The sequence below is a fragment of the Apteryx mantelli genome, chromosome 1 (assembly GCF_036417845.1).
Source record: "Apteryx mantelli isolate bAptMan1 chromosome 1, bAptMan1.hap1, whole genome shotgun sequence".
NCBI classification, from domain to species: domain Eukaryota; kingdom Metazoa; phylum Chordata; class Aves; order Apterygiformes; family Apterygidae; genus Apteryx; species Apteryx mantelli.
Genome location: NC_089978.1, coordinates 60,454,322 through 60,479,778, shown reverse-complemented (window position 1 = coordinate 60,479,778; position 25,457 = coordinate 60,454,322). Strand labels below are relative to the sequence as shown.

Genomic DNA, 25,457 nt, shown 5'->3' with positions numbered 1-25,457 from the left:
GGAGATTCTAGAAGAAAAATACTTCCTAGAATGGAGAGGAAGATTAACAAAAAAATGGTCACTTCCAATAAAGGAAAATGCCTTTAGATTCTAATTCAGGGTCCAGCACATCTATAAGCAAGACATACTATCAGCTGCTTCAGGCTACAGAGAGAGCTCCTTTCCCCAACTCAGCAAAAGCTTAGCCCTTTGCTGTACTTCAACACCTCTCAATAGCCCAAAATATTGCTTTCACAGCTTTTCCAATGAACAGTTTTGTGCAACTAAGTCACTGTTAGGGGGGAAAAAAAAAAAAAGAAGTGTTGGTTGAATCGCCCCCCTGCATTGAAGCAGTTAGTATAACCTGGCCAATACTGGCAGAGCAGACGAGGGAGTCCAGACTTGAGGTGCTCCGCTGGCAGAGCTATGACGGTGATAACTTCCAAGCAATAAGGTACAGCTAACAGCCAGGGGGAGGTTACCCGCAAAACGCACATCTACTCCGGCTTAATCCTGGCTGGTTGTTCTGTGCTGTCTGGTGTCTGACAGAAGCTGGATACTGTAAAGGATAATTTTTACACTGCTTACCAACTTATCAAACAGTTCAAGGCCTACAGTTTTTACAGACCTTTAGACGCAAGGGATCTTTTTATGCTCAATGGGAACTGTACAAACGGCATAAACCAGGACCTACGTAACTTGGAGTGTTCGCTCAAGAACACATCTCCCTCGAGGAGGTTCTACGGATGGCAGTAATACCATGTGAAATGATGGGCTGAATAATTAAACTTTCATTTCCTGAATAACTGCCAAATACGATACTCTCAACTGCAAAAAAACCTGATGATTAAATAGTTCAAATATTATTTTTACTCATTTAATGGGCAGTGGCTTAAGACTATTTCATTACCATTGGTTTGTTACATTTGAAGTTCAGCTTGCTGAAAACCTTCGCCTCTGAGGACTTAAATGAAGTTTAATTAAAGAGATTGAAACATTTGCAGTATCATCTGTTTAGCAAACTGCCAGATGCAGGTGAATGCACAGAGAATGCTAACTCTAGAATTACTGAAAATATATTTTCAATTTTGCATATAATCTCCCTTACATAAACAGATTACATCTGTATAGACACATACACAACTAATTCTTTGCATAAATTCAAATTATTTGAGTTGCAGGAGTTCATAGACAGAGCTACAAAAGTAGTACATACAAAAATAATTCTTTATCAGAATTGCTTCTATTGCAGCCAAACAATATTCAATGAAGCAGACGAGTTTTATAAGTGAGGAGAGAGGAAAAACAAAGAAAAAGATCTTTTCCTCTCTTAGAAAAGTCCTTTTATATGTTTTCTGTTTATGGAATTTAATTCTTTCTACTCTTACCAAATGGCTTCAGGGAGTACCAAAATCGTAGCACGCTTTTCAGGTTTTATTCCTCCTGTGATAAATAGTGACTCAAACACAGAGATTTTACATGCAAGAGTGCACTCACTCATAAGATGGGAAATTACAAAAAGGAATTTCCTATGACTACAACTGTGTTTTAAAAAGAGATTATAAAAGGTTGAAAGGTTCCTTAAATGTCAATATTCACCACTTATGCCAATAATAAAACATAGAAAACACCATCCCAGACCATCCCAGTTGATTCATGTGACTCAAAGTCTTGTATTTGACACCACTCACAACCCGACAAACTAGAAGAGCTAAAAAACCCATAAAAATGGACTTTCTTTCCTGAAACAGTAAGGAAGTAGATACCCAGACAGACTTACACCTGCAAAGATGTAAGTTTATGTTTCTTAAAAAGAGTTCACTTCTAGTATAATCAGATACTACACAAATATCCATACAGGAATCATCATCTTTTTTTTTTAATGTCTAAACTAGTACTCTTTAAAATATTTCATGGAACTCATTTCCACAGTTTAATCCATTGCCTGAAAATTGTTTCCTTTTCATTATATAACTCTGTATTTTTACATTGACAATTTCAATTTATCTTTTCTGTTCTGTTCAAAATTTTTGATGCATTAATCATGCCTTGTTTTAGAATATATATGTAGATGCTGCTCAACTACAGTGGGTCTTCCAATGAAGTCATGTATGAAAGAATAATAGAATATGACCTACAAGTAAATGGGCAGCAAAGGGAAGGCTAAGGAAAATGCGGGCCTGCTGCTCATCGGAACAAGGGACCTAGTGTCAAAGGACATGGAAAAGGTTGAGGTACTCAACGCCTTTTTTGCCTCAGTTCTCACTGATAAGGTTTGCCCTCAGGCCTCACAGGTCCCTGAGCCTCCTAGCAGAGTCTGTGGGACTGAAGCAGCACCCACTATAGGGGAAGATAGTTAAGGAACACCTGAGCCAACTGCACATACACAAGTCAATGGGACCAGATGGGATGTACCTCAGGGTGCTGAAGGAGATAGCCAATGTTACTGTTAGGCTGTTCTCTGCATCTTTGAAAAGTCACGGTGATCAGGGCAGGTTTCTAATGACTGGAAAAATGCAAATGTCACACCCATCTTCAAGGAAGCTTCAAGTAGCTACAGTCAGCCTCACCTCAGTCCCTGGGAAGATTACAGGGCAAATCCTCTTAGAAGCCATTTCCAGCCACATGAAAGACAAAGTGATTGCTAACAGCCAACACTGATTTACCAAGGGCAAATCATGCCTGACTAACCGGTTGCTTCCTACGATGAGATGACTGGCATTGCGGACAAGGGGAAGGTAATGGATGCCGTATACTTTCACTTTGGCAAGGTCTTTGACTCAGACTCCCATTGTGCCTTGAAGCAAAACTGGGAAGATACGGACTGAATACGTGAACACATATGGGGCACTGGCTGCACTGCTGGACTCAAAGGTTCTGACCAGCAGTACAAAGTCCAAATGGTGGCCAGTTACTACCAGCATGCCTGAGGGATCCATACAGGGGCCAATTCTATTTCGTGTCTTTATTAATGACCTGGGCAATGGAACAGAGTGCACTCTCAGCAAGTCTGTGAACGACAGCAAATTGGGGGAGCAGTCAATACACTGGAGGGCAGAGCTGCTATTCAGACATACCTTGATGGGCTGGAGAGAAATGGGCTGGCAGGAAACTTATGAAGTTCAACAAAAGCAAATGTGGAGTTCTGCACCTGGGTTGGAATAACCACATGCAACCACACAGACTGGCTAGAAAGCAGATTTGCAAAAAAGGACCTGGGAAAACCTTCAAACCAGTATTAGTAAGCAGTTCACCCTTGCGGGGAAGAAGGACAATTTGCATACTGGGCTGTTCTAGCAAGTGTGGAGTCACCAGGTCACGGCAAGCATTATTCCCTTCCATTCAGCACTTCTCAGATTGCATCTGGAGCACTGTTTCCAGTTTTGGGCTCCTCATTACAAGAAAAGCATTGACCCATTGGAGCGAGTTCGGCAGAGGGTAATGATGGTCCAGTCCTGGACCAGGTTGCCCAGAGAGAAAGAATCTCCATCCTCAGAGATATTCAAAATTCAGCTAGACACAGCCCTGAGCAACCTCCTGTAGTTGGACCTGCTTTGAAGAGGGGATTGGATTATATGACTGCCCATGGTCCTGTCAAACCTAAACTGGTCTGTTATTCTGTGAATAACTAAAGCTTTGTTCCCAAAGCTTGTAGTCACTGGAGGAATTTCTGTTCCTGCATTTGACTGCACAGGTATAAACATCCATTCATGCACTGTAAATCAAAGGACTGGTTCTTAACTCTTTTCATTAAGTTAATTAATTGCTTGGTGACATAGTCAGATTCAACATCTAAGTGGAAAATATACTCTTACTGAAGGACTACTTCACTTCTCTCTCCTCCTTCACTTTTCTCTTTTCCTCTTTGCCTTTCCTCTCATTCCTTTGAATTTTATTCACAGAATCACACAGTAGTCAAGGTTGGAAGGGACCTCTGGAGACTGTTTAGTCCAACCCCCTGCCCCTTCTCAAGCACGGTCACCTACAGCACGTTGCCCAGAATCATGTCGCTCAGGATCACGTCCAGTTAGGTTTTGAATAGCTCCAAGGATGGAGGCTCCACAACCTCTCTGGGCAACTTGTTCCAGTGCTCAGTCACCCTCACAGTAAAGTGTTTTCTTGTGTTCAGGTGGAATTTACAGGGTTTCAATTTGTGCCAATTGCCTCTCGTCCTGTCACTGCGCACCATGGAAAAGAGTCTGGGTCAGTCTTCTTTATGCCCTCCAATTTGTGTATTTATACACATTCCCCCTGAGCCTTCATTTCTCCAGGCTGAACAGTTCCAGCTCTCTCAGCCTCTCCTCGTATGAGAAATGCTCAGTTTGTCAATCATCTTTGTGGCCCCTTGCTGGACTTGCCCTACTAAGTCCATGTCCTTCTTGAAATGGGAGACCAGAACTGGGGACAGCACTCCAGATGTGGTCTCACCAGGGCTGAGTAGGGGGAGAGGATCAGCTCCCTTAACCTGCTGGCACTGCTTGTCCTAACGCAACCCAAGATATCATTGGCCTTCTTTCCCAAAAGGGCACGTTGCTGGCTCATGGTCAACTTGTCCACCAGGACCCTTAGGGCCTTCTCTGCAAAGCTGCTTTCCAGCAGGTCAGTCCTTAGCCTGTCCTGGTGCGTGGGGTTATTACTCTCCAGGGGCCAGACTAGACATTGCCCTTTGTTGAACTTCATGAGGTTCCTCTCTGCCCATTTCTCCAGCCTGTCGAGGTCCCTCTGAATGGCAGCACAGCCCTTGGGTGTATCAGCCACTGCCTCCAGTTTTGTGTCATCTGCAAACTTGCCGAGGATCCTCTCAGTCCCACCATCCAGGTCATTAATGAAGAGACTAAAGAGAATCGGATCCAGTATCAACCCTTGGGGGACACCACCACTGACTGGCCTCCAGCTGGACTTCATGTCGCTGATCACAACCCTCTGAGCCTGGCAGTTCAGCGAGGTTTCAATTTGCCTCACTGTCCACTTATCTAGCCCATACTTCATCAGCTTGTCTAGGAGGATGTTATGAAAGACAGTGTTGAAACCCTTACTAAAGGCAAAATAAACAACATCCATTGCTCTGTCTTCATCCACCAAGCCAGTCATCTCATCATAGAAGGCTATCAGGTTGGTCAGGCATGTCTTCTCCTTCGTAAGTCGTGCTAACTACTCTCAATTGCCTTCTTGTCCTTCATGGGCCTTGCGCTTCATGGCCCTTCTTGACAATAGAAATGACATTTGTTTACCTTCCAGTCCTCAGAAACCTCTCCCAATTGCCATGACCTTTCAAAGATAACCTGGAGTGGCCTCAGAATTACATTTACCAGCTCCGTCAGCACTCATGGGTGCATCCCATCAGGTCCCACAGACCTGTGCATGTTCAGTTTGTTTAAGTGTTCCCTAACTGGATTCTCCTCCATTGAGAGCTAAGTCTTACTTGCTCCAGACTTTCCCACTGGTCTCAGGGGCCTGGGATTCCTGAAGGCAAGACTTACCAGCAAAGACCAAGGCAAAAAAGGTCTTCAGTACTCAATCTTTTCTCATGTCTTTTGTCACCTGGTCCTCATTCCCATTCAGCTGTGGGTCCAGATTTTTCCTGGTCTTCCTTTTCCTGCTTATGTATGTGTAGAAGCCTTCCTTCTTGCCCTTCAAATCCCTTGTCAGATTCAACTCTAGATGGGCTTTGGCTTTCCTAACCTCATCCCTGCATGCTCTATATTCCTCCTGGGTCACCTGTCCCTACTTCCACCTCCTGCATACTTCCTTTCTATGCTTAAGTTTATTCAGGAGCTCCTTGCTCATCCATGCAGGCCTCCTGCCTTTGCTTGATTTCCTGGTCAGAGTGGACCATTCTTGAGCTTGAAGGAGATGATCCTTGAGTACCAACTGTCTCTCTTTGACCCCTCTTCTCTCCACACTCATATCCCATGGGATTCTTCCAAGTAGATCCCTGAACAAGCCAAAGTCTACTCTACTGAAGTCCAGGGTTAGGATTCTGCTTTTTGCCCCATTTCCTCCTCGCGGGATCATGAACTCCACCATCTTATGGTCATTACAGTCAAGGCTACCACCAATCTTCACATCCCCAACCAGTTCTTCCTTGTTTGAAAGTATCAGGTCTAGCAGATTACCTCTCCTTGTTGGCTCCCACATCACCTGTGTTAAGAAGCTGTCATCTCCACAAAGCTCCTGGATTGCATGTACCCTGCTGTGTTGTCCCTCCAGCAGATACTGGGGTGGTTAAAGTCCTCTACGAGGATCAGTGCCTGTGAACATAAGGCTTCTTCCAGTTGTCTAAGGAAGGCCTCATCTACTCCTCCTTCCTGACCAGGCAGTCTATGGCAGTCATCCACAACAACATCACCCATGTTTGTCTGCCCATTAATCTTAACCTATAAGCTCTCAGTTGGCTGATCATCCATTCCTAGGCAGAGCTCCACGCATTTCTGCTGCTCTCTCACATAAAGGGCAACTCTCTCTCCTCACCTCACCTTCACAGCTTGTCCTTCCTATAGAGCCTCTATCCATCCATCACAGCACTCCAGTCATGTGAGCTATCCCACCACATACTGTGATCCTAATGAGATCATAGCCCTGTAACTGCACAGAGATTTCTAATCCCTCCTGTTTGTTCCCCAATGCTGTATGCATTAGCGTACAAGCACTTTAGAGAGGCCCCCAGTCATGCTGATTTCCCAGAAAGGGAATGAGAGCTTTCACCATAATGCTGGGAAAAATAACTTAGAAAAGTCATTTTAAATGTTTTCTGTCTATGGAATTTAATGCACATAAAAATCTTTCCTCTCCTTTCCTCTTTCCTTGCTCTCCTTTTCCATAGATCTTGGTCCCAGTCCTTTGTTTATTATGTTGGTGAGAGTATCAGGAATAAAATGGTTAATATCTTTTCAAGTGTGATGATTAGCTTCTACTAGAAAATTGAGGTGTTTTTGTGCAAAGAAAGGACATCACTATTCTCAGACACAAACATATGCTGACTCTAAACTGAGTTTTATGCCACTTCATGTTTAGGAAGATATTTTTAGTCATGTGGGTTAGAAACTAACATTTTCAAACAAAACAAAAAATTCTAAAGCATGAAAGATTAAACTCTAGAGTTTGAAAACTCTGTATGGACACCATATCCATTCCAAAGGCTTACTGCAATGGAAGGCTTTAGAATGATTATATCCTCATTTTGAATAGCATGTTAACATTCAACATTTGCATAGAAAAAGAAATACAGCAGACACACAGAAAGGAGCATCCCACACCATATAAAGTGATGAGACTAGTCTTGCACAGAGAAAAAACAACCAGAAGAAACAATAACCTTCCAAAAAAACCAACCCCCCCCCCAAAAAAACCCAGATCTGTGAACTACTGACAGAAACCAAACAACCAGGAGCAAGCATTTCCCAGGGGAGAAGCAAGCTACCTGAAGTTTAAAAGGGTAAATATTAAATGCAGATTAAAATAAAACATGTTAACATTACTAAATTTATACACAAAATATGGAAGAAACACCCTGGTTCTATTACACAGGAACAAATGGGTAAATAGCTAATGTTACTTCTGCAAAAAGTATCTGCTGTTGTCAATGGAAGTTTTATGGGATTAAAATTTGCAGAAATAACCTTTACATTATTTTATTTAGAATGACTCACCACATTTACTGCTGTACTGTATTTTTTTGTTCACATTATTGACAGCAGTTTAAGCTCTTTATAGAAAGATTAACCCCACAGCAGTTTAAGCTCTTTATAGAAACAACCTCACAAATCCATGACCATGTTGCTTTTTAGGATTGAAAATATCAGTCATAAAAAACAGCTGCAGATAACACAAAGCACATAAACATTGTACTTTATCAGTTCCTTTAGCGCTCTACTTCCCTACAAGCTGTCCAGACGGTGCCATATTACATTTAAGTTGCCAGTCTTTATTTTGAATGTGTTAAATATTTTAAATAACATCCTTAAAATTAGCTAATTCCCTGGCATAATGACAACCCTTGACAGCTGTGATTCTCTGACTAATGGCAGCCAGGACTAAAAGGAACCATCGGCGGTACTGCATCCAACCCTTCTGCTAGACATGAGCAGGACACCCCAATTCCCAAGGTTTCTCAAGGAAAAGCATTAGAGAACTTCTCCCAGTATTCCTGTATCTCATCATCAATGTTTCACAAGAATTCAGGGGAAAAAATAATTACAAAAAATACAAGACAAGCCCTGAAAAGAAGTTGTGTGCATCTTGAGGAGGGAAAAAAAAGTTTCTTCCTGTCCATGGGTATCTCAGCAAAATCACTGCAACTTTGGGTTTATCAAAATATGAAACCAAGCACATTTTAACCGAACAGTGAACACTTTTCAATCCCCTCTTGAAGATAAGTTAGACACTTAGCTCTCATTAAAAAAGCTTTAGTTTTTAATTCTAAGACTATCTGACAATGTATTCTATAGACTGCTCAGTTCCATTTTAAACCAGCTTCAGGTTCCCTTCCCTCCCTTCTGGTTGGCAAGCTAATCCAGAACTTTACTCTTTCGGTGGCTAGAATCTTTCTAATTTTAGTTTTAATTTATTCATCTTCAATAAGATGCTGACATATGTAAGTACTACTCTTTAACTTCTATAAAGATAAGTTAACCATATCTCCTTTCAACCTTGCTTGTGCAAAGCTTTAGAGGCTAGTATCTTTTAATCTCTCACAAAATTGTTCTCTAGTTCTCAGTTCAGCTATCTGCTGACTGATTTATGGTAACTGATCATTGCTATTGTACCAGCTTGCCAAAATACACAAAATTTCTTCAGTTAGGCCTTCACAATTATACAGCCCCCATGCAAGCACTTTTTGCAGACCACCAAGCACTTTTTCAGCTTACTACACTATTAAGAGAAACAAAATTGTTTTATCAAGGTCCCTGTCCTTTCCTTAATATAAAATTAGCACAGTGCCATTCACTTTAGGGCCCCAAACAGCCAGCATGGTATACTGATGAAACAGACAGAGGGTATAGGAATGACTTGCCAAATCCTGCACCCCAGCTGAGCAACAATATCACTGCAACGACAACTCCTCCTTAACTGATAAGTACTTAACGTCAGCCAAGTGTTGCAGAGTTAGTTACCTGTGTTTAGCCACCAACAGTTGCTGCTCTGTATCAGGTATCTGCAGCAAGCGATTGATGGTGATGGCTTACCAGGTTGCTTTGTCTTCACCCACCAAGAAGCAATCATCGCTGACCATATTTACCAAACCAAAATCTGAGCTCAGCAGGAGAAAGGAGCTTGCACCTTTCTCAGAGGCAGGGGCTCCCAGAAACTGGAGCTGAGTCCATAGGGAGGTATGGAGGCTTAAGAGAAGCGGTGAAGGGATTTAGATGGCAGAGTATTTCATTGAGGAGGTACAGTCCAACAATTGCATTGAAATCTTTAGTGCCCCTTTAGTTCATCTGGCTTGGGTGCTTCACTAAATCTCTATCACAGCTTAACCTAACACATTTTATTTGGCCTCTGTAAAGCAGACACAGTGAGTTACCATGACTCACTGATGAGCAATCACTTGCTGTTGCTCAAACTCAAGTCACTTGAGAAATAATGTTTCTCTTCAGAAAAAGACAGGATTCAGCTACAGGTTACTTCTAGACGTCTGAACTGTCTCCCAGGGAAAAGGGATTCTTTTTGGAAGTAAGGGCAGTTTTGCAGCTAAGAAAGTGAACTGGGACTCAGGCTGGCTAGATTCAATTTCTGGTTGTTCCATAAACATCCTGCGTAACTGCAGAAGTCATTTCTCACTTTGTGTGGTAGCTCTCTAGATACGGAATTGTGAAGATAAATCCAGTACCATTTGTAAACTGCTCAAATACAGTAGGGACTAAGTAAGTAGACAGAAAAATAAAATAACACAGGCATCATAACACATTGGTCATAATATTAACTGCATGCTACCACCTCTGAAAGTAACATATTAGTGTATTAATTTACATGTTACCCTCCTTTTATGAATAAAGCAAAACAATAAACTTCTGCATACAAATGGTAAAACCACACTTTTTGAAAAATGCCCTTTTTTGGTTTAAATGTCCAAATGCTGGGACAGTCTGCCAGATACTGAAGAAACAGCAGCAGTGTAAGAACAGAAAACAAATAGCTAGAAAGAGAAACGGTGTAGCGGAAGAACGCAATCTGTATCATTCAGCTCAAGCAATTACCACCTCACCACCTCATGCTAGGCTGCGTTAGTGGCTACTACATTAGTGTGGCTCAACGAGTACAATCTCATAATATATCTTAATCAAAGGAAGGCAATATTTTATCAGATCAGAACAAGAAACACATATTATTTTTACAACGGTAAACTTTTTTGAAATAAACATTTCCTTTACTATGAAGTGGTAGTATTAATGTCAACCCTTGATCGAAAACTACTGCATGCCTTTGTATTTACAAATTTCTCATTTCTGCCACATATTTTTGTTTCTAGACAGGGAACCACATTGCAATATTATTTTGTGTACATATGAAGCAAGTTCCTTGGGTAATTTCCCTTTAAACACTAGTTTACATCTCATTACTTCATTTAAAGGGATTCTATTCTTTGATCAAACTAAATAATTGAAAAAATAATTTAAAAACAAGAAAGAAAAAATCCCCAATAAGCCCAACAGTTCTTCCAAGGACTTTCTGAAGTCAAGAGCATACCTCTGTACACCTCTGACACTGCAATGTCTGCAAAAACTTACAGTGTGAACACAGCCTTACTGTTTCCAAATAGTTTCCAGCCTCTGCATGGGTTGGACCTGCTATGAACATCATCATGTCTACTTGCTCACTTTTTAAAATCAGGCCACCAAATGAGGCCACTTTAAAGACAAATCATCTTTTGCAGTAATGAATGATCAGTATGAGTTTTTGGGGAAAATCCCAGGTAACTCTCAACCACAGCCTCTAACAGCAAATGACAGGATTTTCCATCTATCTATGATCTCCACAACCTCCTTAACAAACATACAATTTAACTGTTAGATCAATGTTCTTTACCCAGAAACAAGTTTATGTCAGGTAACAACAGACTACCTCAAAATTTGACACCCCATTTCTTTCATATTCCCTAAGGTATTCTTATTAAGAGAATTTTGGAGCAATGAGATTTGTGTTTTCAGAGCTGCTCATTCCTTTTTAATGTATTTACATCTGTATTATTACTTATTATTAGTGTCCTTGCTCAAAATGCAATAAACAGTTTACAAAGGCACACCTTCTCATCAAAACAAAACAGAGTTCTTTAACCCCTTCACATATTTTCAAATGGCATTTCTGTAAAGTGTCGTCATCATGATACTAAAACAGGGCTGGGAATGTACATGGGCTGTTGAGACGTCTGATCTCACGCAGCATAGCAGCATGCCTCAGGTCTGAGGTTATCTTGTGCTGTGTCAGATCTGATCGGTAAGAAAGTTTTAAAGTCTGTACTGATCAGACGACTCTGCTACAAATCAAGTTATTTTTAAATACAAGTCAGATATAAACAAAAGTTTTTCTTTCAGGAATTTTTAGTTGGTCAGCAATTAGCCAAGCAAACTTCTGGGTAAAGTCCCTTCTATGAAGGTCAGCCAACGTAACTGTGGGAGAGCATGTGGTGGTGGTGTCTGTTCAAAGAGAGTAACTAGAAACTAATTGTAAAAGAAACAAAAATAGATGCTTTCACATCCCATAAAACAGTCGGCAGCAAATCAGGACTGGCATAAAAACAAGTTTTTTTTTTTTTTTAAGGCATGCGGAAGACCTACCCCCTCCCACAAAAGAAGAGACTCACGTAATCACTCTTCAAAACAATGTGCAAGGGTAAGATTTCACAGTCAAGCTATCCTGCTAATTCCCTTAACTGCTCAGAGGATCTAAGAAGCTACAGATATGTAAGTACAGAAAAAGAATTAACCTTTTTTTTCACTGAATTACAGCAGACAATTCAAGAAAGCTTATTTCTTTTCATATTATTTTGAATATTCTCATGTGGTGGGAAGGATAAATGATTTATGGATAGGAGAAACAAAGCTCAGGGAAGAAATTCTGTAATAATTCATACTGATAGATTAATATGCTGCTACTTATTTTTTATTTAAAGGGGCAGTTGACCCATGGAACCATTGACAAATGATTTCAAATGCTTTCTTAAAATAGAGACTTTTGACAATCAGAAGGAAATGTTTGGTATTACATTAGCTTAGACAATTTTTGTAAGTAGTAGTAATTTCAACTATACTAATGCAGAAATAACTAATGCTGAAGTAGTAAATGAAACACTGCTGTTTATACACAGAAGCTGGCAAAATGCTTTAATTGTAGGAAAGCGCCTTAGAAGAAATCTGTACTGTGGTGGTGAATGCATAGGCAGGTCTATCATATGCCCTTCTGGTCTATGAAATAGTCTTTATTCTCAGCCCCGGAGCTCCGCAGTCACTCTTCCGAACACTGTAGCAGAATATTTTAAGAAGCTGAGTTTTATGAGCCAATTTCTCTTTCACCTTCTGACACACATTTCTTTCAAAACTTTTAGAAGGTGTTCTTTTTCTGAACTGCAATCACTAAACATCTTTGTCCCTAACATCTACCTTCACGCCATGAAGCTAAAGAAATAGTACAAGTGGTATCATTCTATACATCCTTCCAGTTAAACAGGATCCATTTTTCACACTTCACTGGCAAAGCAGCATATACACCGCTCAACAGACTAACAGCTCCTAATTAGCATTTATCTTAAAAGAGCCAGAGACAGCATGCACACCTCTGAGCTCAGCGTGACAGCAGAGAGCTGTTTAACATTTCATGGCTCTTCCTGAACAGAGACAAGGGGACTGAAAACTTACCTGGCAGTTAGTCTTTAACAGCTCAAATTTAATCCTTTTCTGTTCAAAAGATTGAGGAGTATGTATACATACAATAAACAATAAGTTTGAACTAAAGTTATAAAGTTTTATCCCTAAAATTAATTAAAGATTGCACCTGTACAGGTCTCACTTCACCCGCAGGCGGGGGGGGAAATCATATAAAAGGTGTGCATTTTTTCTAGCACTAAGCTACAAATTCTTATTTGACTGTTTTTTCTCTCCTGCTTGCAGGAATGTAATGTCAGTGCCTCAGGTTTTTCTCTTGTTTATTTGCTGTATTTTAGGATCTAGTGGATCCTAAAAGGATCTACTTTAGGATTTAGTAGACTTAAGTAAGAAAAGAGAAAGGAGGTTAACCATCTCGGCATCATCACAGCTCTTCACATTAACATGCATCTTTGGCAGATATGATGTTAGATAATTCTCACATTTTTCATAGCACAGAAAATATTTTGAAAAAGAGATCCAACAGATAAGAGCTAGACAAGTACAGTTCAAATGACTTCCACTTTTCCTTTAACTAGTTATAACTAACATTTCAACTCAGCTTCTTTATTTCCATTTCACTTAATTTACTGCAACTTCTGTTATTTTCTAATGCAAAATATAATTGTCACGTAACTTTGTAAAATAGATCGTTACAAACCCCCCCCCCCAAAAAAAATCAGGACCATAAAGATTTCACAGAAACATCACTGTGTGCATCTGCAAATTCTGTTAAGCACTTAAAGGATATCTTTATAACGATCGTTAAGAAAGTTATGCTTCATGAAGTGTATATATTTTGGATTCTCTGAAGTGTGCCTTACAAAATTTGCTTTAGCATTCCAAAATGGTTAGGTCAGTAGTAAGAACGAATAAAAACACCAGCCCAGAAACCTTCTCATTAAAATTAATTACGGAGAGCAACCTGAGGATTCAGTCTCTTTGTAATTTAGCACACAAAGCTTAACAGCCTTGAAAAATGGTAAATTAACATAATGCACTAAAAATAATATACAAGAGTGTTATAGCACTAGAAAGAAACAGGAAGCTTTAGGACACGCCTGTCTCTTGCCTCAGCCTTTACTAAACCATGCGTAGCTCCCAAGCTGATAATATACCTAGATATATGTACCCTTCTATATTAACAAAGCACTAAGTTAGCAGGCATGCTTTTTAACATACATAGTTTAGATCAAACCCTCTTCTCAAACACAGAAAACAGATACTCCACAACAAGAATTACTTATATAGTAAATAAGAAATTCAGACAGTAAAAAATCACTGGTCAAAAGAAAGCAATAATTTTTGACATTAAGCAAAAAATTAAACCTACAGTACCAGAACATATTCTCCGTCTTCCATTGTCTCAGTTTTTAAAGTCTGTAAGATTTACACAGCTCAGACATGTAGAGGACTGTAAGCTCAGCAAAGAAGTCCTTGGTTAGGTACTGCAGGGAAAGAGAAGTCTGTCATATTGTTGGTATTTAAAAGCACTCAAGGTTTTCGATACAGCAGCTTAGGCCACACTCACTGCTTCACCTTAGGCCATCGCTATGATATTTAGACATAGTGTTAAGGGGGAAAGCGCAACGTTGATTTCCACAGAAATTTGCAACGTCCCAAAACACAGATCACTAGAATACTACCAGCAAGAACATGCCCTTCTTTCTGTTCATGCATTATCTTTGCTTAATTCTCCTTCCTGACCATGCCTTTTAAATCAGGTATACTCTTTATGCATACATGAAAAAAACTCTTTTTCATTACTTCTTTGTTAAAGAAATATTGTTCAACTAAATTTATAGAGACTAAGCCATACTATGTGCAGAGCCAAGATTGATTTTTTTTTTCCTCCTCTGCCATGCCTCCACAAAAACTTAATTGATATCCCTCTAAAATTAGCTACTGGACAGAAGGACCAGGAGCTCACCTCCAGAGAACACAAATTATGAGGAGAAAGAGAGGGAGAGACAAATCACACATCAGATTACAATACATGGTTAAAGCCTTTCATGTATTCCACATCCTAGTGAAAAGACAGATGGTGCTCCTTAGGCAAAAGCAGGAGCCAAGAACAAGAAGAAACTCATTTAGCATACACAGAGAGAGCGAGCTCTGTATCACTGCTGGCACATAATCCAAAACCACATAATCTAAATTTGTAACACTACAGTTGGCAGCTCATGGCTTAAGTTTATGCATATTAAGGGTTAAATGTCTGTAACATTACTATACTATGTATAAAACTCATGCATAAACATGTCTAGGAACCCAGGCTTTGGATTACATGCTGCCAGACCCGAGCCACGGTTCTGTTCACCAAAAGCCTTTGCAATGGGGACACTATTCTGAGCTGGGCTCTTGCATGCGGCAGTGTAAGTGTAAACCAAATAAATAATTCCAGTCAAACATTTTCACAGAAAACCAAGCTTCTAAAACAACTGAATTTCCTTCTTTGATGGGACTGCAGGATTGACATAAGGGTACCTTGCACTAATTTAAAACACAAGCTAGATTTTGTAAGAGGCTTGACATGGTACAGTCATCTTTTCTGAGTAGACACTATTGCTACAAAACATCAAGAAAGCACACAGACTAGATTAAAAGCTGGTGAGCTAACAAATCTCAAAATGACTGAAGAATAACCCATCACTGAATGGGTGTGTTTCAACTTTTTCCATCAATGATCAGAGGACAAATACATCCTCAGTGATAAAACTTGGAAATGGCAAGTGACAGAACGATAAAGAACAAACTGCACTGCTTGGAAGCATATTCAAATAAAATTAATTTTAAATTCTGCCAGGAGTAACATCCTCCGAGGTAGAAGCAGAGAGCAATGGCCATACCCATAGAACCGCAATAACCTAGGACAGCGAATCTGAGAAATACTGCAGAATCACAGTGAATCAACATCACAAGCTCCCAGTACAACGCTTCACAACTCTTATCGCGGGTATCACACCTTCAGAGGGGGGAAAACTCTTTACTAAAGCATTTTCTATTCTAAGGGGAAAGGCACAACAAAAACAACATCTGCAAACCAAATTTGGGGAAATTTAAATAACACACCTTTTTAACAGGGTGGTTGACTGACTAGTGAAACAAGGTACAGTACAAATGATTAATTCTCCTGGAGTTCTCCAAATCAAGACAAATGCCATTTTGGAAAATATGCTTTAAATCAAAAGTTACTGGGTTCCATACACAAATAACTAAAATCACAATATAGCCTGGACTACACAGGCATCCACATTAAATGAGTAAGGGGTCTCTTCGTACTATAAGTTTACACATCAGTGTCATCAAGTACTATCTGTCTTCCAACTGAGAAAAAAGTAAAAAACTGAACAACTTTCTTTACAGTACTGATATAAAGATATGGCCTTTAAATACTTTATGCCTTAAAATTTTGTATGTACCTCTGTGCCAAAAAGTTGTAGCAATGTTTTCTAAAATTGTTAAATTGGTAAGGTAAATTAATTTTTTCTTTTTTTTCTATAATATATAAAATAGTATCATCAGTAAAGTTAGTAGGCAACCTGAGAGGCGTATTTGATCAAACCACATAAAACAGTAAACAGTCTAGGAGTGATTCTAGAAGACACCTGTAAAAGTGTATCTGGATTCATAACTGTAAATGACCATGTTTTCCTAAGGTATGCAGGCACACAACTTATAAAAATCAATAGGAATCAAGCTGACACACTGTTCAATTAGTCAGAGGTTTGCAGTGGTAAAGGGTAGATATTCTCCATTTTTGCTCTAAGAATACAAAAAACGCAAAAAGCACGCAAAATTGGAATGCTGTCATTTTTTCAGAGATATTCTGTGGAGGGTGGCATATGTCCTCTATGTATAGTAATCTGACAGCTAAGGATTGTTGCCAAGAAATAAGTAGCAACCTGACACAAGTAACAACTCAAAAAAGTCTTGTTTTAGTTAATACTCTAGACACCTTCTAGGAAGGAAGTTTTATCTTAAATGCAGCCCTATTCAAGATTGGCAGGAAAAGGTGAAACACCTGCTGAGGTGAATGGAGTTCATCCAACAACAGTAAGAGCTCAGACATACAAAGACATTATCATGGTTCAGCTGACGTACAATAAATTGTCAAGCTGCAGCAAGTTTACCATGTTTGGGCCCCAAGACGCATACAGTATCGTGAATTTTTTTTTTTTTAAAGGAAATATCTTCAGGAAATATAGCACCTAGACACTTGGTGATCACACTCAAGAATGGTTGTACACGTTGACATACAAACAAATAAAATACTAATATTCATCTAGAGTATTTTAAAATAAATGCATACCCTTCATTAACAGTCAAAATATGCTGGAGATAATAAAGGATCAAGGAGGACACTTTCCCCACCCAGGGCTAACTTCCACAGCAAGCAGAAGAGCCTGCTCAGGACTCCTGACATCCCCTTTCAAGGGGTGCAGCTTAGCAGATGGGCATGCTGACCCAGAAGGTACACGAGTTGTGGTCCTCCAGCTTTCTTCTTGTCTGTTTGAAGACAATTTGTCCTGCCATGGAACTAGGGAGAATTTTATTAGGAACCAGGGATGTAAACTGCGCCAGCCAGATTTTCTTGAGTTACCTACTCCCTAATGTGCATCCATGCTAGCACCCGGGATAGACACAAACTCTCTCCCAGCCACAGCACTTTCTCAATACAGCCATGTTGTTACAGCAGGCCAGAATCAACATCCTATCTTGAACAATAACAAGTTCTAGATGGATTTATTACATTAAAGATCCTACACAAAAGATCCTTGCACAAAAGCAGATAACAGGTATGTTTTATGAAATTCTACAGTTGATGTCAAACAAAATTTTTCACTGAAATTAGGGAATTTCTCCTAAACCATAATTCAATGTGTTCATATAGCAGATATCCTACATTCTGTAAATATTTACAGAAAGAAGAATGAATGTGTCAATTATTCAGGCATTAGTGAATAAAAACAATTAGATTTTGCAGTGATCAAAAAATAAAATTATACAGTTAATATACTGTAGCTCGTTACCACAATAGAACTGTTTATATTGAATCTCAGATAATTCTTCTTTACATATGTTTCAGAAAGGATTTTATTTAAATTTCAAGAAAGAGATGGGTAGAAAATAGATGTCACGCTGGGAGTCTGAACAAGTAATTAGAAGCACCTACGTAAGAGAAAGAACAAACCAAAATGCCTCACTGACTCTTATCCAGATACCTACACAAGCTTCTGCAAAAAGCAGCCTTTAACACTTACATGAAACAAGAGCCATCCTACGTGCTTCTTCTGTAAAGGAAGAGATGAAACAGGAGGAAAGTGTACCAGAGCTATCCTTGGGGTAATGACTAATGCATTATTTGATCATCAAACACACTAACACTAAGATAGTGTGAATGATGCACAGTTAATTAACGTAATATTCCAGACATTCTTAAATCTTCACAACAACTAGACTGGTGATATTTGCTGATTTAATCCCCTTAACTCAAAGTCACAAAACTCCACTTCAGATTTGACTTCCAACCCTGAATGGGGAATTCACAGCTTATGCTAAGAACAGGAATTTGAGATGCCTTTTATCAGCACTTTTACTTTTAGTGTTTATATACTCCTGTTAACCTAGTCAGAAATCTAGTCAGACTGTATTATAATATGGTATGTGTTGTAGGTAAATTAATCATGAACAATTAATATCAGAAGATTATCCTGAAATAAATAGGACAATCTCACAAAAACATGAAAGAACTAACTAATCTTTTAATGTTTCTGCAGGCTAATAAAAGGGGAATACATACATTATAAAATGTGTAGCTTACAACCCTTAAAACTGAATTTTCCAGGAAGACTTTTTTAAGGTACAACAGATTAAAGTTGTTTTTAAATCGTGAGTACTGAAAGGCAGATCCTCAGAAATAACCTAGACATTTTAATTAGAGGATGGACTTAAATTCAGGTTACAACAGTTTTTATCTCCAAATAGTATTCTGCATTAAAGCAGAAACAATCTTGTCCTGACTGCTATTTTAATCCATTTAGTGCAGACATACAGTCTGACAGTTGTTAGGAGTCATCCGGATGGCAAAGAAGTCTGGTGTCAAAACTAGCATTAATATTCTTTCCTATCTCAAGAGATGTTGCCACCTCTCTCCACTACAGTTGTAACACAAGCAGGCTGAAGACTTTGAAAAGGACCAGTTAAAGTGAATGCTGAGAGCATCCCAGACTACACATAAGAACAGTTTCTTGGGTGTTTTTTATAATTACATAAACAGAGCATTGTATATACTTGAAGAGATGGTGCTTCCAGCAATGTTGTTGAGAGATTGTTTCACAAGAATATGCTTCTAGCAACCAGCTTCTTTTATCAGTTTATGTACAAATACATAAAGTATGTGACTATAATGTGCCTGGTTTGCCATTGGAAGTATTCCTACCTAGGTAAATCTACAGGTTTTCTGGAGGGCATGGAGTCTTTTTACATTCAGTCTCACCAGCAACAACTGAAAAACACAGCTACTCTTTGCAGTGAAAAGAGTTAAAAAGATGCCTTTTCCTAAAAACTCACTTGCTATCAAAGTGACAGTTTCAGTGAGCAACAACTAAGAAGGAACACTACAAAAGTGACACACATTTTAAGGATGGTACTAACCAGCAACAGGAAATTCTTTCTGTAATTTGTTAGCTAAATTCTTCAAATGGTACCTCTGAGAGAGTATTTTTGCAGAACAGTCACTCAAAGAATAGTGTTAGAAGCCCCATCATTTCTGGCATTTACAATTAATTTACATTAAGCAACCGATACATAACAAACCTAAGAAATATTCTCCATTGGAAGTGATATCAATAGAGTGGGATCCTTTCCATTTCTAAAATGCTGGATCATTTTTGATATATTTAAGTCCCCCAAATCACTGCATCCACATCACTTTCTGGCTCTTCCAAGTCATTTCTGATTATGTAGATTTAAAAAACCCCCAAACATTTAAAAGCTAATAAATTGCCATTTGACTACATGTATAAAAGATTTTAGCTGGGTTATAGAAGTTTTGGAGCACCACTAAAAAGTGACTAAAGCAGTAGTCTGATGAATGTATACATATAAACAACATCTGAATTAGATTGCAAAAGCTAATTCTTAAAACTAGGATTAAACAAGTCTGAATTATTTTAATGCTAACAAGGTAAGAAAGTATGTTGAAAAAAATCTGATTTCTGTAAGCAAGTTAAAGCATCACAGAATGAATTCTTGTGAACAGAAACTCCTTAAAATTAACTGAAATACATTTAAAAGATTTTATCTGCTTGTCTGGCTCTTGAGAATTTCATATGATCGCTTATCATGAGGTTTCTTCAGACTCCCCTTTCCGCTCAGACTGCTTTAAATAGTCTCTCACCTCCTGACCATTTATAAACTTCAGTCTCCAAACACATTACAGCCCCAGTTTATTATTTTGCCTGTTGCTTGATTTTTTTTTTTTTCCCAAGAAAGAGGGAATTGGGATCAAAATAGAAGAGCGAAAGTTTTGGGTTTTTTTTTTTTGAAGGAGGCTTGAAAAAGTATTTCATCATAATGAAGTTTCATTTCAGTTTTTCAGAACGTTGCCTTCTGCAATACAAGTTGGCTGTTGTTATGCAGAAGCAGTTTATCTGCATTTATTACAAAATGTCCCCTTTTGTTTTTTCACGTCAGGTCTTCTGAATTTCCTGCAGTAACGCTGGTTGCAGAAATGGACACTTTCACAACTTCTCAGACAAACAGTTCTACCTGTGACTTGTACGAACATAAAGATACAGCCAGGATACTACTGTCTGTGTTCTACAGCTTTATCTTAATTCTTGGAGTGCTTGGAAATGCAATTGCTCTCACTGTCATTTTTAAAAACAGAAAGAAGATCAACTCTACCACCCTCTATTCAACAAACCTTGTCTTCTCAGATCTATTGTTTTGTTTTGCCTTGCCCACAAGGATAATCTATTATGCCCTGGGATTCCACTGGCCATTTGGAGAAGCATTATGCCGCATAACTGCTCTCTTTTTTTATATCAACACTTACGCAGGTGTAAACTTCATGACATGTTTGAGCATTGACAGGTTTTTTGCTGTTGTCCACCCTTTCCGATACAAGATCAGAAGGATTAGATATGCCAAGGGCATTTGTGTATTTATCTGGTTTCTTGTATTTAGTCAAACTTTTCCATTACTTATACAACCCATGTCATACAAAGAAGAAGAAAGGACTACATGTATGGAATACCCAAACTTTGAAAGAATCTCACATCTACCATTTATACTTCTTGCTGCCTGTTTAATAGGGTACCTTATTCCCCTTGGGATTATACTGTTTTGTTACTCTCAAATTAGTTGCAAACTTTTTCAAACTGCCAAGGAAAACCCGCTGACTGAAAAATCTGGGATAAACAAAAAAGCCATCAATACAATCATATTTGTAATTATAGTGTTCATCATCTGCTTTACCCCTTATCATGTTGCAATTATACAACACATGATTAAAAAGCTTCAGAATGAACCCTTATGCAGTGAAAAGCAAATTTTCCAGAAGTCACTCCATTATACTGTGTTTCTGATGAATTTTAACTGCTGCCTAGATCCTTTTATCTATTTCTTCGCATGCAAAGGATACAAGAGAACTGTAATGAAAATACTGAGACGACAAGTGAGTGTATCAATTTCAAGTGCTGTCAGGTCACATCACGAAGAAAGCTCACGTGATGTGGGAGAAACACAAATGATGGTACTTGCAAAATCTTCCAATGGAAAGTTATCTGAAAAACAAAGTCTGTAGTGCACTGCAGTGAAGCAAGCTTAAAAATTCTGTGTCCACAGTAAATACTCTTTGTGCTCCCTGTACGGCAAATTCAGTAGGACTCTGTTTCTCAGAGCGTCAGGAAATCATGGAATGATGTTGGACTGAAAAAGAATCATCATATGACAGTAGGAAAACTCAAAATTATAATTTTCCTAGTTGTATCATTCTGACTGATCTCATTATTTTTTCCAAATCTGTACCACTGTGAATGCTCAAATTCCATACTGCACATACATATGTCTGGATGTTACTAACTAAATCAAAGACCTGACTCACATTTTAATGGATGTCTAAGAAAGGAAGAAACTAAAAAGAGCTTACAATTCACTGTGACTAAAACCAGCACATCTGAAGACTGCAAGACCTCTATCTGAACTCCAATTAAAGTACTGTTGACAACTACAGCAATGGTTTTGCCGGGTCAGTCACATAAGCAAAGTAATCAAACTTTGAGACAAAATGGACAATTTCTGTGCACAATTTGACTATCACAAATCCTTAGTGTATAGCCCTTTAGAGGTTTAAAGGTGGAACTGTATTTTTATAGTATTTGGAGCATGAATGTCTTATTGGAAAATTAACACATATAACATTGTCAAATATAATAGATGAAAAGTTAATGAACTGTTTGTTTCTCCCCAGCACTGAATATCTCCCATATGTTAAGTCACTCATCTTTGCAAGGTGTATTATCTCTTCATTCCTTTTTGCAAAGGAGGACTTTTTTTTTCTTTTTCTAGTGTATATTGTAAAGAGCCTCTACTCTAAGTTGTATATAAATTATTTATAAATGCAAAAGTAAGTTGAAGCAAGAGACTTCAATATGTAAACTGTACCGTTTCAATTGAAAGAACAGTGATGCAGGGTCATACAGAACGCCCACTGAAGTCAGAGATGGACACAAGACAAAGGTTTTAGAAAGAGGAATAAATCTTCATAGCTGAAGTCACAAAAAGTAGTTGAACAGGTCAATTCTAATGGGATGAGGTGGCCATCTCTTTTTGAGCACTGTTTATCCGAGAGATTCATAAAGGACAACATCAGTTGGGAAAGAGCAAGCTTTCCCATCACGCCTTCTCAGAACATTTCTGGAATCTATTTGGATATACTGAAATCAAGCCAGAGAAAAGACCAGATGAACAAACAGCTCCTACTGCAATGGTGTCAATACTAGTATACATCCAGGATGCAAGTCTTGGGTTGCTGTTGTCATGCCCTTCCTTAATGTCTCAGTTTCCTTCCCTACTTTATTCCTGGCCACCACGTCTTTTGTCTTCTATTTTATTAATATGGCTTCACTTGCCAACATGACGTGGTATTTGCACTGTGAGGCTGTGACAGAAAAGGAAAATTCCTGGTAAAAGCTATGCCAGATCTCAAAAGAATGGATGCTATTTATTGTGCCTTTATTTCTCCAGCGTTGAGGCTGTATGGAAAGTCATCTTTGCAGTTCCCTCCTTCCTTATGTACTGACCTTCACCTACCTGCAAAGTTGGAAGGGTCATATGTGAACAGCAGTAGCAGCACAGAACAATAAAATTAACAATTATTTTCTTAAGGGAAAAAAAATGTAAAAAAAACAGAACAGTCTTTCAAACAGCTTAGACTGTGAAAATTGATTTTCCAGTTTCAAAAGACACTATGCAGGTACAGAAAAACAGAGTAAGAAAAAAAGTTTTTAACAGAAGTTCTACTTAATTCTTCAATTTTTAATTACTATAGCAGTTCTGTTCTTGTCAGCCTTTTTAATAAACTACTTTAAAACATTATTTAAGAACGTTGCTTCTGTAAAATAAACGATAACCTGATAAAACCACGGATGAACCACCCATGAATGTCTACAAGTTGTAGAAATAAAATGTATGTTTTATTAACATCATACCATTACAAGCTCATTTTATTCTACTAATGTCTGGGTTTTTTTTGTGGCATGCATTTTCTCTAATTACGTTTATAAAACCCTTAACGCAATAACTCTTTTTATATTTGTCTGTAAAATACAATTCAAATGTTTATTATAGCATGACATCATATGTTTATTCACTTTTCAGTGGAAAAAAAAGGATCAATATTGAAAATCTTAACTTAAATTCCTCTAGCCCTGTAGTCTCATGTTAGCAATTCTGTTATTTTTAAAATGAGACTTTGTTTTTAAATCATGTCAGCATTCTCAAACAGCTAACTTAACATCAAAATACTGATTTTGCTCAGGTTAGTTTTAGAGTGTTGGTCCAGTTAGATACCGGTGTGACAAAAGCTGTTTTTCCTCCTTATTTTAATACTTCTCAAATACTGAATGAAACAATAAAACAAAATCTTTAAGAGCTGAGATAATCTCAGCTTCCTGACAGAAGTCCTAGAGGCACAGACGCACAGATAGACAGCACCGATTTACAGCTGTGGCAGCTGAAGCCACCATTTGCCCTCCCTATTTGTCAGCACTCACAGCTCATGCAAACTCACTGACATCACTGAGAAGATTCTTTTGTGTGTGTTTATCTGAAACTGCCAAAAGCAGTGTTGGCTTCAGCTGACCTGGGAGACTGCATTAAAGTAATTCAGAGAGCACCCATTCTATTCCTTCTACCAGTGGTGTTGAGGGGCTGGTAATCTCCACCAGATATATGGTAACAAGCAACTGGAGGGGAGCAATGGACGGCAGTAACATTGAAAACACGGCTATTTCCAAAGAACTGGTTTTCTTCAAGATGCCTTCGTCCATTCATTCTGAAGGTACTCCTCCTTCAATATTGCTTGTTGGAGTATTTTTACCATAGTAGGTATCTGCAGGGGGACACCTCAAGTCCCTCTCCTGCATGCCACACATACAAGGTTAAAGAAAGTAAAGCTATACCTGCTATCGCTTTTCCTCTTTAACACTGAGTCCATAAGATATAATAGATGCTGAGAAAGCAGTAGGAGAAAGGGCTGTGAACACAAAAACAGGCTCTGTTGAAAGAAACTGGTTGCAAGGAAGTACCTTGCAAGTACTTACCTTTAAAAAAAGGTAGATCATTAACACTGTGAAAGATTCACACCTGCAAATTCCTGGAGCAGGATCCTCCAAAATGTAAATGAGGATTTCTGGACAGCTCTTCTAAAGGTAGCATCCTTTTGGTGAGCGTGAAATGTTTACTAAGTGTGACCAGCTGAAGGTAGATGCCCTGGAGATACTGTCAGTGCTTCTTGCTGAAAAAAGGCACTTCAAATTGCTTCTAAATTACTTGCTTGAGGTTTCATGGAACACAGCTTTACAGTAAACAGGATTTCTTTATTAGTGAGTCAGGTATATAGTACAAAGACCCTGGGAGTCCCTTTGCATATTTCTACTTGTACACAAAGAGGAAAGGATACGATTTTGTCAGTAAAAGGACAGAGCATGCCATGCAACACATGATAGAAGCAGTATGAGCTTTGCAAAAGAAAACAGCAGTTGAGTTTTCTATAAGAGAAAATAAGAATCCATTTTCTGGTACAAGCTTTTGATAAATTCTAGGTAATGACCTCTTCTATATGAGAGGATGGGAAACAGTCATACAGATCCAGATCTCACTCACCCTTTTCACAGACAGAGTGCTGACAAGCAGCAACGTGTTCAAATGATTTGCTCATTATGAGGATCTGACTGATGGTCTAGGGAGAAATAAGGTCTCTAATTGGAGTGTAAAGTCCAGTAAGGATCTTAAAAAACACATTCATGACATGAATACGATAGAATACCTTTCAATTCTACACTTAGGAGCATAGGGCTAAGGCAGTTGCTAAGAGGACTCTGACTAGACTAA

General features: G+C 38.6%; 2 protein-coding genes across 2 annotated transcripts in view; one reads left to right on the top strand and one right to left on the bottom strand.

Moving 5' to 3' along the window:
- UBAC2 (UBA domain containing 2) overlaps window positions 1–25,457 on the bottom strand; it is a 107,793-nt gene that overhangs the window by 33,407 nt on the left and 48,929 nt on the right. The gene's annotated exons all lie outside the window — the stretch shown is intronic.
- On the top strand, window positions 11,820–23,557 carry GPR183 (G protein-coupled receptor 183). Its single transcript, XM_067293598.1, has 2 exons — window positions 11,820–11,879; window positions 20,535–23,557. Coding segments are annotated over exons 1-2 (1,116 nt in total). The 5' UTR covers window positions 11,820–11,877; the 3' UTR covers window positions 21,649–23,557.